The sequence below is a fragment of the Pleuronectes platessa genome, chromosome 21, assembly GCF_947347685.1.
Source record: "Pleuronectes platessa chromosome 21, fPlePla1.1, whole genome shotgun sequence".
NCBI classification, from domain to species: Eukaryota; Metazoa; Chordata; class Actinopteri; order Pleuronectiformes; family Pleuronectidae; genus Pleuronectes; species Pleuronectes platessa.
The window spans coordinates 10164006-10179707 of NC_070646.1; the positions used below are offsets into that span (position 1 = coordinate 10164006).

The following is a 15702-nucleotide window of genomic DNA, read 5'->3' on the forward strand; positions in this document are numbered from 1 at the left end:
GGAAATAAACTTAAATAACCCGCACTTCAAATAGCAATATACATAATATTAACATAACACCAACGTGAATCCACAACACAGGGTTTGGTGTGTGACAACATGTCTCTCACTCTACCCAAACAAATACATTATTTAACATAGAGAATGACACAATTGAATAAGAAACGACTAAGATCTATGTAAAAGTTTAGTCAAAGACACAATTTTTGGGGCTTGATTGTGTTAATCAAAGAAAATAAAAATAAATTAGTTAATAAATTCAAATCTACGTGGTTTATTAAAAAACTTGAAAATCAGAGTTTTTACAATTTCATCACACTGTAATCTCCCTCACCACAGACCTGTCATGGCTATATTTTTGATATTGGTTCCATGGAGAGAAGAAGTGAAACTCTGGACCCACTGAGTAAAACTGAACTGAGGTTTTCTGTGGTCAATTTTACATTTCATTATTCAAGTGGAAGGTCAATGGCTGCAGGAGTGGGCCTAGTGACATCATTCCTGTACAGAAAAGGGTTTCAAGGAAGACTTCTCATTTCCTAAGCTTTTTGAATAACACAATGAGCTTTGAACAACTTTCTAAATACATCTATGTTAAGTTATGTGGGGCTTTGATCAGAGCTTTGGTTGAATCAGAAGTTGTACACGGATGTTGGACATTCAATTGTAATTTTTTTCCCAGAAATCATGTTTGAACGAATTTGACGTGACACACGATTTGTCCATGAGGCCTTCTCAACTGGTGAACCCATAGATTCGTCATAAGGCAGTCGCATGGTACAAAGACGACAAACAGCTTCACCTTTGATCGTTACTTTGCCAACTATACAGTATATACCGCCCAAAATACTTCAATGAGCTGCTTAGACGTGGATGGTCATGGATGTCTGCTGTGGACGGCTCTGCTTGCTAGCGTTCTCCATTTTTCGTGGCAAACCAACGTGACATCGCTAACTTTCTTTAGGTCAAAAGGACAAGCGAGAGGGGACGTGATCGTCAACCAGGACACAATCTACTTCAGACGGTCTGAGGTGCGTATGGACTGAATATTTTGAACTTGACCAGGTCATTACAGGTCAAATAGGAACTTTGACCCCCCCACGTTCGAAGGAATGCTTCAAAAAGTGATAACTGTGGCCCCAAGTTCAGAAAACCCTTCGATCCGCCCCTGAGGAGCTGCTGTGACCTGCGTTGGGCGGGACTTTCATTGATGCGAACCCCCTCTCTCCTGTTTCACACAGTGGGGTCAGGGGCCCCCTTCAGGTCTTTACGAGGCCCCTGGGGATGAACTCAAAAGACACAGTGCCCTAACAACACAACCCAGCAGCTTCGACATTATTCTACAGACGTTCGGCACAAGCACTGTCGCCCGGTCCCTCCGTGTTTTATATACTCACAGCGGCTCGTTTCTGGGGCCGTGCCGGTGTTTGTCGCTCAGCTGTGGCCGTGTGAAAGGAGAGCTGAGCCGGGAAGGAAACAGAGGAGCCTCCCTGGCAGGCATCATCCCCCTCCGTCAGTCTGACCGCCCACAGGCCGGGGGAGCCGGGGGGCGGGAGGAAGAAGCGCTGCTTTGTGAATGAGGGGAGCGGCGGAGGAGTGGAAACTAACTTTAACAACATTATCCCCGAGGACGGGTGGACATTTTTGTTTTGACACCGAAGCGGTGGGAAGGAGCAGCGGGAGCACACGGTAAGTGACGCCTTGCTGGAGGAGCCCGAGCCGGGCTGAGAGGAGGCACATTGACAGGGTCTCTCTGTTTAATTCCTCGACGGGAAAGATGCACACACACACACGCACACACACACACACAGACACACACGCACACACAGGAGCCTCACCGTGACTGGAATAACTGTGCAGACACGGGAGAAGATTTCCAGGCTGAATTTAAGTCTGCGTGTTGTTTGTTAGCATCTTTACGCGGTTTTCTCGAAGTGTCTCGTGGGCTAACGACGCCTTTTAAAGCCTCATGTCGTGGCCAGTGTTCGGTGTTTTATTCGGAGATGACACCGGGTTAAATCGCAACAGATGCTCCGGTTAACCCCTGACAAACTCCCGACTTCTGTCCGTTTAATGCCGCTGAAGCCTTTTTCACTGTTTCTCCCCGTTTTCTCGGATTCACTGTTTTCATTCAAAAGTTTTTTCCGTGTTGTATTTCGCAACATTTCGTGACTCATGCTGAAGACGTGCATTCCCGATGTCACCCCCCACCCCCCAAAAAGGCAGAAAACTCATAGAAGACTCATTCATCATGTTGTGATGGTTTTTTCCTCCTTCCATCAGGGAGTGTGATCTGTGACTGGTAAACATTAGATCTAATCATCTCTAGATAAACATCATACGATATCGTTAAGGGGATAAGTGTCACAATAATATTTATTTTGAGTTTAAAGTAAGATTATTCTTTTAAACCAATCTGTAATGACGTTTTTTGGGTCGATGCAATGATGGGAGCAAAATGAAATCCAGGTTCTGATATATTAGCCGACAAATAACTATACATGCCACAGATGAATAACCTGTGGTGGCCTTCAATTGTCATAAAACCTCGAAAGGTGTCTAGTTTGTCCAGTATTGGCTACTGTAAAAAACATGGCGGCCTCCGTAGAGAGGACCCGTTCCCGATGTGAAGTTTTTTTTACATATAAAGCGTATATATATATAAAGCGATGAAACACACTAGTTAAAACATCATTAGGTTTATTTTATATACAATTTCTGCCAATAGATCCCTTTCACGTAATTCTTACACGGTGAACCTTTAATCTGGAATGTATATATTGTTTTCTTTCCAGTTTTCTCATATTAAACAGAAAGCATTATCACAAATCCAAGACAATTCAGTAGGGTGAGGGATCTACTGCAATTGTCGTAGAGAGTTACAGTATATTGAGTTGGTGTGGATACATCAAAAATACATCACATCCCCGTAGTCACATACATCTATCATGCATGATAGATGTATGTGACTTTATTCTATTGCATACACACAATCATGTACATCCAAGTAGTCACCCTCAGCTCAAGAGTCTCCTGACAATGTCCCAGTAACCGCTCAGGCCTATGTCACAACTATTCAGTAAGCAGACTGCTTTCACTAGATTTAGCAAGTCATCTCCCTGAAGAAGTACGCCGCTTTCCTGTTCCGCATTTGAATCATCAAACCTAAATGCTGAGATGGATACATCTGTGAAAGGCGGAAATAATCGGCTCCAATTGCTCAACTGTAAAACATTTTAGAAATCTGAGTGAGATCAGTCGTGTGTTGTACCTCATCACAGTGCTTACGCAATGCAGAGGCATATCGATGTTGGACTTTTGTTTTATAACTGTTGATGACAATTATATTGCGATAAGTTTTGATATTGTTTAGTTGCCCAGCCCTTTGTGAACAGCAGTCTGTGGTTGAGGTTATTCTATGAACAATATTGGTCTGATATTTTATATTATTAAACTTTCCATTTCGGGAGAATGTATGATGTACATGAGTTTTTCTTTTACCATTGATTTATTTGCTGTTTTCTCAATTAGTTGCTTTATCATTTGGTCTTTTAATTATTATAGAAAGGTGAACATTTTCATCTTTATTTGCTACAGTTCAGGTTGACATTAGTATGAGCAACCATCTAAAACTTAATCATGTTAGAGTAGTTTTTAAAATCTTTTCAAGACAGCATATGTTATCACTTCAGAACCTGGGAATTCCAGTTAATTTGATAAATTGAAACTGAGTAATTGATCAGTTGACCATCGGAGCTATAGGAAAGTAACTGATGGAGAGTTTGTTTTTCCCTGTGTTCGGGCTTTTCATAGGTTCTGTAAACCATGGCAGTGAGTTTTGCTCGCGTGGCCTGTCTCTGCCTGGTGGTGGCGATAGTCAGGGGTGAACCCTGCCTCATCATCAGCGAGATCAACGCCGACAACCCGAGACTGGACACCACTGAGTTTGTGGAGCTGTATCACACCAGTGGACAACGGGCTTCGCTGGATGGCTACACCCTTGTCTTCTATAACGGGAATGGAAATGTAGCCTACAAGGTGCTGGATCTCAAAGACCACAGCACGGACGACAGAGGTTTCTTCCTGGTGGGCTCAGTGGACATGGTGCCCAAACCCGCCATCCTCCTGCCTCCCAATACGGTCCAGAACGGCCCGGACGCCATTGTCCTCTACCACACACCTGCTGGTCGCTACAATGAGAAGATGAATGTCACGGCAGTCGGGATGGTGGATGCCGTCGTGTACATGACTCGCCGGACTGGGGGTGCAGAGTTCCTCGCTGAGACGCTGACACCTGGGGAGCCAGCCTTCGTCGAGGACGAGACAACACTTGAGGGAGATGAGTCAATCGAGAGGTGCCTGATGTCCGAAGACAGGTGGGGCTTTCAGGTGTCCTCGCCATCCCCAGGTCAGCGAAACAACTGCACCCCGCCGGCTGCCCCACTAACCAGTCCTGTCATCACTGAGCTGAAGCTGGGAGGAGGGCAGGTGGACGGGTTTGTGGAGCTCACGGACGCCCCAGCCGCAGGTCCTCTGGTGCTGGTGGTGTTGGATGGGAAAACAGACTTGGTCAGTGTGAGTGTGGATGTGAATCTGGAGACTTCCAGGAACTGGCTGATCTCCATGAGGATAGAGAAGAACTACATGAAAGGTCAGTGTTCTGTGAGTCATCGTCATCTTGTTCATTGTAGCTTTTCCGTGCAAGAGGAGGCCCACCATTGACTCCTGGTAACTTTCTATTCATTGATTCTCTTTCGTTTCATAGTAAGTTCTTTCTTCCTCTTATGATTTCTTCTCAGGAGATGAGTCTGGGGCAGTAGCTGTTTACAGCGGCAGAGCCTCAGACTTCCCTGTGGGCAGTCCACTGAGTGAGATTCAGCCTTTAGATGCGTTTGTATTTGCCGGACCCGGAAAAAAGCCAAGCGCCAACCTCACCGAGACTCTCATCCCGGGCAGACAGCCGTACCAACTCAGCAACAGGCAAGAATCTATGATCTTATTCCACTCCTATAAAACTGCACGGATTAGACTGGAGGATATGAAAGAGGTAGAATGAGTCAGCACTTGGGTGATGGAACTTGTTATTGAGTTCTTGATGTGACTGAGGGAGGTGTTAGTAATGTTCAACAGTTGTAGTACAGAGGCAGTAGTTTCAATGTTGTGAAATCTATTAAGTAAAGGATCAGCTTGTGATCATTGTTCCCTTTTTGCTAATTCTCTTTTCCTGTGTTTAGCAAGTGTCATCACAGTGGAGAAGTAGATCTTACACTTTCTCTAAAGTGTAAGATCATTGGCAACCAATGTTGTAGATGTTGAGATACTGTGTATCACAGCATTAGTTAGGTTTGACCTGTTGGTGGCACTAGAGGAGAAGTCAAGGAATCTGAAGTAGTGACAATTCATCCTTAAGGCGCTGTAGATATTATTATTATTTTACCAAATGTCACAGCAATCCACCCAACTATTCTGAAGATATGTTACTAAAAACCGAAAATATCCGACTGTTGCTTACACTAGAAGAAAAGTTTGGTGATCACTGAAGACAGGAGGATTCCTAAGAGAATATCGGCTCAATTAACTTTATTCTGAAACAAACTGTCCTACCACTAGATTTACTGGAGTATAGGGTTGCAAAATATGAATTTATCATCTGACACTAATCAACTTTCTTACTGGAAAAACCCAACAAGCTAAAAATGTTTCATCCTTCATGATGACAAAATTTAGCCACAAACTGGGATTTGCAACACAATGGAATAAACTCAATTTGTTTCACCGACACAACAACTTATATCCCCTAAAATTCCGCAGGGTCCGTTTGTGAGGGTTGTTTCTTAATGATTTCATTATTTCGCAGTTTGAGAGAAGGAGGTTTCGACCTGAGTCGTTGTGGTGTGGCGTCCTGGCCCAGAGATCCCGGTGTCTTCTGGGAGGCTCCACAAACTCCTGGGCTGCCCAACCAGTGCCCCTGGCCAAAGATCTGCCCTCACAGTATATGTGAGTATCTGAATGAAACTTGAATTGTCTTATTTGATTAAATTATATAAATAAAACTGTGGTTTGGGTATAAAAAGTGTAAGTAAGCTGCAGGGGAGCTGGTAGGCCTTTTTTGTTACCTTTTGACATTGTGTCCATTCATAATGTCAAGCTAGGCAAACCAACTTGTGCATCTTCCTATTGCCATATCTTTTTAAGAAAGCGAATAAGTGAATCGTACAAAATGTCATTGATTCCATTAACATCCTCTTTTATGCTGTAGTAATTCCAGGAGGTGGAGACTCACAGTCTCACATCCCACCATGGGGAAACAGCGACTTCCTCATCAATGAGCTGAACACTGATACACCCGGTGCAGCTGAGGATGGCGAGTACATCGAGCTTTGGCACCCGTCAGGTCGTCGAGTCTCGCTGCAGGGGATCTGGATCTTGCTGTTCAGTGCCCACAACAACAGACCCTACAGGGAGATCAGCCTGAGTGGACACTTCACCACTTCCAAGGGCTACTTTCTGCTTGGCAGTGATAGGCTGGTGCCGGCTCCATCGCTTCGCCTGCCTCCCAACACCATCCAGAACGGGCCAGACGCTGTGGCGCTCTACCGCAGCCCGTATGGCCCACCGTCGGCCACGCAGAGGGGGATTCCCACTAAAGGCCTACTGGATGCAGTGGTGTACCGGCAGAGAGGCTCTGATAAAGAGGCGCAGGAGCTGAGCAACGCTCTGACCCCGGGACAGCTGCCTCTGTTGGAGGATCCAGAAGTTCTGCCTGGGGATGAGTCTCTCAGCCGCTGTCGAGGCCTTTACCCCCATGACCTATCTGCTTTTTCAGTGAGTACAAAAACAAGAGATTTCAAAGACACTGCTGAAATTTAACAGCAAGTCAGTTCCTGGAAACAAATAGCTTTCATATATAAATCCTCTTTGGCACTGGTCAAACACCCACTAACATGTTCAAGAAAGTCCATATTCACAACTCGCAATGGGCCAGGAGTCGATAGCTCTTTAAGCGGATTTTTAGTCTATTTAAAAAAACCTGCGCATGACGCTTAATTTTGTTTAAAAGAGGAATAATAAAAACGCAACAGTTTTTAAAGGGATAGTTTGCCACGTTTTGCAGCTAAACAAGAGGGTTTGTCTTCTTTTTAATTCTGACTGATAACAAGTATTTAGAGTTGTTAAAAGACATGCATCTGTCATCATAGGTGGCTCCACCTACCCCTCTGAGGGAGAACAGCTGCCCCCGCCCACCTCCAGCCCCTGAAGGTGTGGTCATCAGTGAGGTCGCCAGTGGCCACTGGACCAATCACAGCCAGCAGAGAGCCTTTGTGGAGCTGCATGGGCCCCCCATGACAGACCTGCGAGGCCTGGTGCTCTCTGTGTTTGACCAGGAGCGCAGCGGGACCGTCATCGCCCTTCCTCTGACTGGATCTATTGATCAGGATGGATTCTACATAGTTGGAAATGTCACCGGAGCAGGTGAGGGTAGCGGGAGACATTGTCGTTGAGTGATGGATGGATAACCTTTTCTATCTCCTTCTTCTCAACCATGTCTGTGTTTTTCTGATCCTCTCGTCTCTACCACCTCTCACCATGCTCCTTCACTCATCTCTCTCCTGCATAGACCAGAGTTTCCTGCCGGGCTCGACAGTGCCGGCACGAGGAGCGGTCGTCCTGTGCTATGACCTGTTCAGTGTCTGCAGAGCTGGCACCGCTCTGACCAACTCCAGTCTCAGAGACATGATTGTGTTCAGTGAAAACCAGCAGCTGCTCTCCTCTCTGTCCACCACCAGAGGGAGACAAGTCATTCCAGCACTCAGGTAAACGGTGAAATCAACAGAAATAGTTTCACATGATTTGAACTTTTAACCTCTGATAATTCTTTCATCCAACGTAAACTTTCGTCAAGATACCTGCATGGGCCCTGATGTGATTTATGATCACAGCAGGTTCACTTTAAAAAAGAGAACATTACCGTGGTAACCTCCACTGCACTGTTTACTAGGGCGGGTTAATCTGAGAGTTTAAATTTTTTTTTTTAAATCTTTCCCCTATTCTATAATCATTCAATGTAGTCTGGATTCTGACAGGGTTGTGATATTAACGTTTGCTTATGTCACAGTTAAGTGAGGACACTAAGGATAAAAGACACCCGGCTTAATCCACTGTCTATTTGTGATTACTTCTTACATTAGAGATCTAAGTCTTATTATTATTGGCCACTTGCTATGTTATTAGGGCCTTTAAGCATACAGCGGAGACCAGTTATTAGGTCATACTACCTTAGTTTTACCACCGTGTACTATACATGCTTAAGAGGAAAGGAACATGTGTTACTAATAACAGCGATGATGGTTCATTGCTTTTACAGTGACCCGAATGGCAATGAGCCAATACCAGGAGCCTGAAGCAGCTAAATACAATACGGCCGTCACTCATTGTTGCTAACGAGAATTATTAGGAACAAACATGCATTTGTATAAGGATGACTTGATGAGAATTACACAAATGCTGACTAACACTCATCGATTGAGATTTGTTGGTCAAAGGTCAAAGTCACGATGGTCTCACAAAGTATTATAATTATAGTAATAGAATGGGAATTTCTTTTTCCAAAAAGGGTTTTGTAGGCACTGTTGCCATCATTAACATAATAATGAAATACAGTTAAATTGATAAATTAACCATTGAACCTTTCAGGGAAAAACAGCTGAAAAAAATAAAATAAAATACCAGATCACATTTAATGAGACAGATATTGAGGTTCAGCTCGGCCGATGAAAGATATTGATCGGGCTTCTTAAATGAGTCACAATATATATCTATATATATTTGATTCGGCTCAACAAAAAGATTACATGATCTTTTTTTAATCTTCAAGAGACTGTTTGTTCTTTGCTTTCATTTCAGAAACCGCTCAGACACTGAATTATATCAATTTGAATCACAGCTGGAACAATGTAGGCGTTCTAGATGACAGATTGTATTTGTGTCTGACCGAATCCAACATTCTTCAAGCATCAGTTGTTTCCATTAAATTACACTATTTGTATTTGATTTAACTTTATCAAGCAGCAATTTAGATCTATATTATATATATATATATATATATATATATATATATATATATATATAGTTAGATGTATAAACATGCTTTTATTCTAGGCATCCTTGCTTTTTCTTGATCATCATCATCATAGGCCTAATGTGTGTTGATACACTGTACTGTTTCATGTGTGTGCAGGTCAGTGGAGGATGGTGCTGTTTCGCTCAGCCGCTGTTCGTGCTGTGAGGTGAGAAGCCCCTCCTCCTGGACAAGCTCCTCCCCAACGCCGCACAGCACCAACCTCTGCCCGAGCCCCGCCTTCTCCAGTCACATTGACCTTTGCCTTGGACCCCTGTCCAGTGACTGGCAGGAGCAATCAGGAGGTGAGGCGTCTGACATCTAACAAATCTAAATTAATCATTGAATGTCAAACAGAATAGCGTCTAAGGAGAACGATATAAGGAGGGAGCTGAATGTTTTGCAGATTGTGTGGTTGCAGCGTCTCTGGTTCAATCAAAGCTCATAAACATTCTTAAAAAAATCTTTTTTGTCATTTGTTTGTCAAAAATTGGAAATTCTGGCAGTATTTATTTTCTTTACCGGTAATAATGTGATAAATATGCATTTGTGCAAGTTGACAGCTGCCCTGTTTTCCACAGACTGCAGTAGTCTGATTCAGGGGAAGAGGGTCGCTGATGTGGCCAGCTACCTGGAGAAGAGGTGTCACTGTGGCGTTACTGCCTTGTATCTCCAAGGTGAGGCACTCTCACTCACTTTGAACTGGAAACCATCACATTTGGCAGTTTTTTTAATGTAACCATTTACCGCCTCTTCCCTGAGACTTTTGTTCGTTGTTCAAGAAATTGCTTTGAAAAGGTTTCATGATGCGACATGGAGGTTTAGAGGTTTCATTTCGGCTTAGATTTCAACTTCAGCAGATTCCCACTCACAAGCGGTCGATGGTGGCTGGGGGTGTGGGGGGTTCGCACAATTGAACGAATCAGAGTACATCTTGAAACAGATGGTGAACAGAGTTGTGTGTAAGTAATGAAACACTTGTCTGTCTGTTCGTGTTCAAGGAGCCAACTTCTCCTGTGTGTCTGGTTGGCTGCGAGTGTGGGGGAACATCCAGGCTCTGTCGGACCATCAGAAGGCCCTCATCATCCAGACGTCGCACATGAATCCCTCATCTGCTCAGGGGGACGTCTGTTCTTCTCCAACCACGGGCCGTTACACAAGCACAGGTTAGCAACTTCTCGACACATCACGAGCTAACCGGCACGACAAAAACGCATGCTATCACAACTCATTTATCAGTACTTTAAAGAACCAAAAAAACTAATTTCTCTTGGGTTTCAACGCATTGAATTCCCTTGGTGTTGAGTGCTCATCTATTGGAATATAGTTTTCATCTGTAATGTCTGCTCCTAGACATGTCCTTTTTTTAGATTTAATAATGGATTGCATTGTGGTAAAATCTGCCAGATAAGCTGTGGAGGAACAGTGGTTCATTATTATCATTATAGCTGCTGTAAGAGAGAGAACGCAAATGTTGGAATGTTGGAATGCCTGAAGGAAATCACAGCAAGCGAGTGGGTGTGTTGATGACATTTCTGACACATGACGGATGATGAACAAATCACACAAATATCTCATAAATGATACGAACAATCTGCTGCTGCATTCTTCACATGTGTAAGGCAAACTGGAAAATGTCCCGACTATATGTCCAGGACATTTCCCAGAGTTCATGTCTGAAAACATGAACTTATGAGCTCATCCAAAGTCGGTGTCACTGCAGTGTCATGGCAATCAGGGATCACCCTCATCCTAAGATGGACCTTTAATATACAACATAAAGTGTCAATAAAGAGAAACTCTGTCTCAACCTCCTCATTATGAACAAAAATTAAGCCAAAATATCCAGAATGATGGAGCCGCCATTTAGCGCTTTTGACTTGATTTGCAGCATCATTTGTCAGTGCAATAGTGATCGTGGTGTGGAGCTGCAATATCGATGTCCTGTCAATGCATGATACAAAGAAAGTTCTTACCACACTGATGTTTGTGTTAATTTTTCTAATAATACAAAAAACAAAAACAGGGTGAAACCTCATCGTCTGACGGGTGAGACTGACAGTTGCTGAACACGTGTTGATCACTACTGAAGACACTGTGGCTCCAAATTTGCAAGATGGCATCGTCCATATCCAAGGTTTTCCCCGATTCATTTCTGAATAGTGGGAGGAAGTCGAGACGCTTTGTCCATCTCTATATACAATCTATGATTTAAATTGAAATTTTATGGAAAAATTTAAACTTAAACATACATCAAAGTGATAGTAAACTAATGTGACAGGAACCATCTTTGGTTCATGTCCCATCCACTAACATGGAGGCTCATGACCTACACTGCAGCCGGCCACCAAGGGGGGGGGGGTTGTCATGTCATTCATTTTAAAGTAAAGCCAATGATTCACCTAGAAGAATCGAGAAATCCATAAGAATATATAACTATTACATATAAGAGGTCTTAAAAGATCAAGAAATGAAGGTATGTGAAATCATTAACAATTAACTTGTTAATCTAGGAAACAAGCTGTGGTCATTTTCAGCGTTTTTCATATTGTAATCGCACCATTTCTCAATGACATCATCATGACTGCAACAGAAGAACTGCAATAACAGGCTGCATTCTTATATTTCCTCCTTGCTGTGGACAACCATACACACCTTGTGCTCTGGTGTGACAACCAGTTAACAGGTATCTGTGATGATACCAAGTCCTTCTTAGTTACTGAAGGACTTAGGAGCGCATGTGGAACACACAACTTGTACCCAGATGTTAAAGCATATCTTCTATCTAATAATGTTGTGTCTGTGTCTCATATGTCTTGAGAGCTGTTCATCTTATCTGCGTTATACTTGGCTTGGATGTGATTCTAACCCAATATTTAAAAACCATTTGAATAAAGAGGTTACCAGCGCTGTGCAGTAGTCAGGTGAACTGCTCTTTGTGCAGCAGCAGCGGTGAGGCTTCAGTTTAGCAGCAGGTCGGCAACGATTTAGAAAGAAAACAGCTACTGACATCACCACAGCGGAAACAAACAGCCTGTTCCAAACCAGCGGGTTCAATTGAGGAACTGTACAACTTTACAAGAAATGTGCTTTGTTATGTCTTGACAGGCATGCTAGTTCAAACACAGCGGGCACTTTTAGAGCCTTTTGTGTTGAAATGTGTGACAAACACTGTTCTGAAATGTGAATTAGTTTTTTCCATGTTGGACAGAGTTGGCTGCATGGATTTATAATCTGTAACCTATGTCACGGTCTATTGTTTGCAAATAGAAAATCAAATGGACTTGTGGAATCCAAAAGCAAATAAAATCTGTTCATCTTTCAGTTGTGGGGTTTTAAAGTTATCATCATGTCCCGAAAGTGTAACTGAGGTTTCATTTCTCTCCTTAGCGTCGACCCTGGGTTTACAGATCGGACTGATAATAGCAGTGCTGCTGCTTCTGGGACTCGGAGCTGCTCTGTTCACATATTTCTACAGGAGGAGGTGAGCACTGTTAGTTGCATCATTCTCCTTATCTCTCTGTCTCTGCGGTGCTGGATGTGCACACTGATGACGGACAAAACTCTTTATACAATGACCATGACAACAACATTTAAGTACCATGTTTTTTACTAGAAATCTTCACAGAGCAAGATGTGTAACACTTGTCTAATGTTTTGACTTTCAACCTACACAATGTTGTAGCGTACTTAGATTCAAATAAGTGCATCTCTCCCTGAGGATGTGTTTCTTTTGTATTTATCCACAGAGGCCAGTGCCTTCATGTCTCCCTAATCAACACCGAGAAATTCTCCCTTCTTGGTTTTCTTAGAAAAGCTTTTGGCTGTGAAAGGAAATGTCTGTTCATGGCCCTTTTCTCTGTGGTTGCACAAGTCTAGCAGCCTTCAGAGGTGTTTGAAGTTCTGCGAAGTTATACGTTCTACAACCATGATAGATATAGATGTGGGAACCCTGTATGAATGAAGTTTAAAATCGTATTTAACTGGAATCGCCTAGTAGAGTGTTTACTTCCACCAAGGCCGAACGGCCCCCTGATGAAACCACATCTCTGTTTTTTTCAGCAGGATCGATAAGTTATTCTCAATGATTATTTCTTTCTTTTAATTAATAATTCTCAAAGCATTCCTCCATCCCCCTTCTGATGTCGATCTGCACTCAAATGTCATAGGTCCTCCCCCTTTCTCCATCCTTCCTTCCAGTTTCCAGTAAACACAGAGATCACAACTGTGCCCAGATATTTTTTTAACTCATTGATAAGAAAGGCTGAGGACAGAGTGAGGGCGGTCTAAATGTAAAAATTACAACTTAATCAACAAAACACCCCAAGAAAACTTTGAATGTGAGTGACTGGAAACTGAGGCTTCAATCCATTGTGTTAATCGTGTACTTGCGTGTGTGTTTGTTAATGTTCTTGTCACTCTTCTCAGGCGTCCTCTGGACTACTACACCATGGAGCTGAGTGAACACGCAGAGGGACTGTCAGATCTATAATCCAGGCTTCGAATCATTGTGCGTCTGCGTCTGGGAGTGCGTGTGTTGAAGGACCTTAGCAGAGAGAAAGAGAGAGAGAGACGGGGGTAATAATCAAACCTGTGCCTAACGGATTGTGTGGTTGTTTGGAAACAATATTGCACCACAAGTGTCCTTCTCCGGGTCTCTGGGAGATCACTGATCAACAGTGGGGCTGCACCCAGTGTGTGACATGTGATACCTTATAGCACCGGTGACACACCGGCAGCCTGCGTGTTGAATTTGAAAACATCATATTTAGTTTCCTGTGAACATTGCTGGTTACTACTTTTTAAAGGAAAATGAAGATATAAGGGAGGGATGTTAAAATACTTGAGTCCTAAATGGTCATTTTTTTATTGACTTGTTGTTACTGTGGTAGAAAAGCGTGTAAAAAAAAATTATGTATGCTCTTGATTTATGCAGGAAGCTCGTTACAACTTAATGAACTTCACTCTCAACTGGTACTACAGTGTCTTAACTACAGGTGTTATAAAAGGAAAAAAAGATAATCTCTGTTTAAGCTCACGTTTATTCTTCAAAATGAGTCGACTACCTGCTTTACTTTGCTGCTGCATGCTCTACTTGTCCAGTTCCGACTCGAGTCTCTCTGACTGTCTTTTAAATGTGACTATGTGTAGCTAACTCGTTGATGAGTGTCCGTAACCACTTGTGTATGCTTACTTAAAGCAAACTGTTTACATTTGTTAGAGTGAAAATTAGGGTACAAAAAAGGATGTGAGAACTGTTTCTTTTGGAATGAAGAGTATTTGTTGTCCGGATTATGAAACTGCTTTGTGTCGAGGGGCAAGAAAAAAAAACGAGCTATTTTGTGTTACACTTGTGTTGAAGTGACTCAGAAACCTCAGAGTCAGCGTGCAGCCATAATTATGGCAGTAGTCTCAGGAGGCGGCGGCCTACCCCCAATCTGAAAAATATCAGAATAGGAAAAGATTTCAAAATTCAGTTTGAAAAAATGAACGTTTGAATAATAATGAAATTGCCAAGACACCAAGTGCCAGGAAATAAACGTCAATGCTTGGAGATGCTCCGTTTCTGAAGATGTCTGCGTGCTGCTTGCCTTGTTACTCGTCTGCACAGATGCAAAGACTCCCTGTTGTGTTTGTTTGTTTGTTTGTTTGTTTTAAATACCCTGGTGAAGGGAATTTTCCTCCTCAGCTCCATTTCTATCATTTCCAAATTGTCGATACTGCCTTTAACACCTCTGTCAAGCTGAGTTAACCCGATGAAATCACACACAGCACTATTAGCTCTTCATATACATCCAGGTGTTTTATAAAATTTTTAAATCTGCATAATCATGTAAACTAAGTGAGCAAATATGATGTTTTACACTTGTGTGTAGTGTAATCTTCTGGAAATGTCTTCAATTGTGTGCTTATATGTTTTTAATTTAGCATAAAACAGTTGACGTTATAAACCTAAAGCAGACTGGCCATTTGCTTGTAGTTAAGGCCTAAAGTTTTATTTACAACCAGAGAAAAACAACAAACAAGAGGAGTGAGAAATGACCGCACAGGAGGTGCAGATAGCCGAGTAAATGTGTGATTATATTTTAATACATTAATGGAAATATGAAATGTATATTCTCATTGATATTGTACTGTCTATGATCCCGCTCGTCAATCTGCACAGCCCCAGTCAAGATTTGTTTTTTTATAGCATTTGAGCATAATTGATTTTTGTATGAGCTAAAACACACAATAAACTGTTTAAAAAATTGACTTGCAGAAATCATTATTCTGATCATTGTTATTTTAACTTTACTCAAATATTGTGATTTTCTTTTTCATTAATTTGAACTATTTTGGCCACGGTGATAATTTAGAGATAATCTGTTATTATGATATAAGCCGAAAAATGCAATAGGGCCTGGTTGGATTACTGTTTTCAATACGTCAGATATCAAATCAACTATTACTTTTAACTTTTCTTGCTTCTTGATGCTTTTGCGGTAATGTTGATATACAGCAGTTTAAATATGTAGCTTTCCTCTAACGGATTTGCCTTCGGGTTTATTTCCTCTGTTTTCCTTCCTGTGTCGTGCAGAACA

General features: G+C 42.4%; 1 protein-coding gene across 1 annotated transcript; it reads left to right on the top strand.

The window, feature by feature from the left end:
• Nucleotides 1-1501: 1501 nt before the first annotated feature.
• Nucleotides 1502-15373, top strand: si:ch211-183d21.1 (uncharacterized). The gene is made up of 12 exons (XM_053414072.1): nt 1502-1689; nt 3814-4651; nt 4800-4980; nt 5858-5997; nt 6260-6825; nt 7200-7473; nt 7619-7814; nt 9239-9423; nt 9700-9795; nt 10120-10284; nt 12509-12602; nt 13547-15373. The coding sequence occupies exons 2-12, from the start codon at nt 3826-3828 to the stop codon at nt 13608-13610; spliced, it is 2787 nt and encodes a 928-aa protein (XP_053270047.1). The 5' UTR covers nt 1502-1689; nt 3814-3825; the 3' UTR covers nt 13611-15373.
• The last annotated feature ends 329 nt before the right edge of the window (nt 15374-15702 follow it).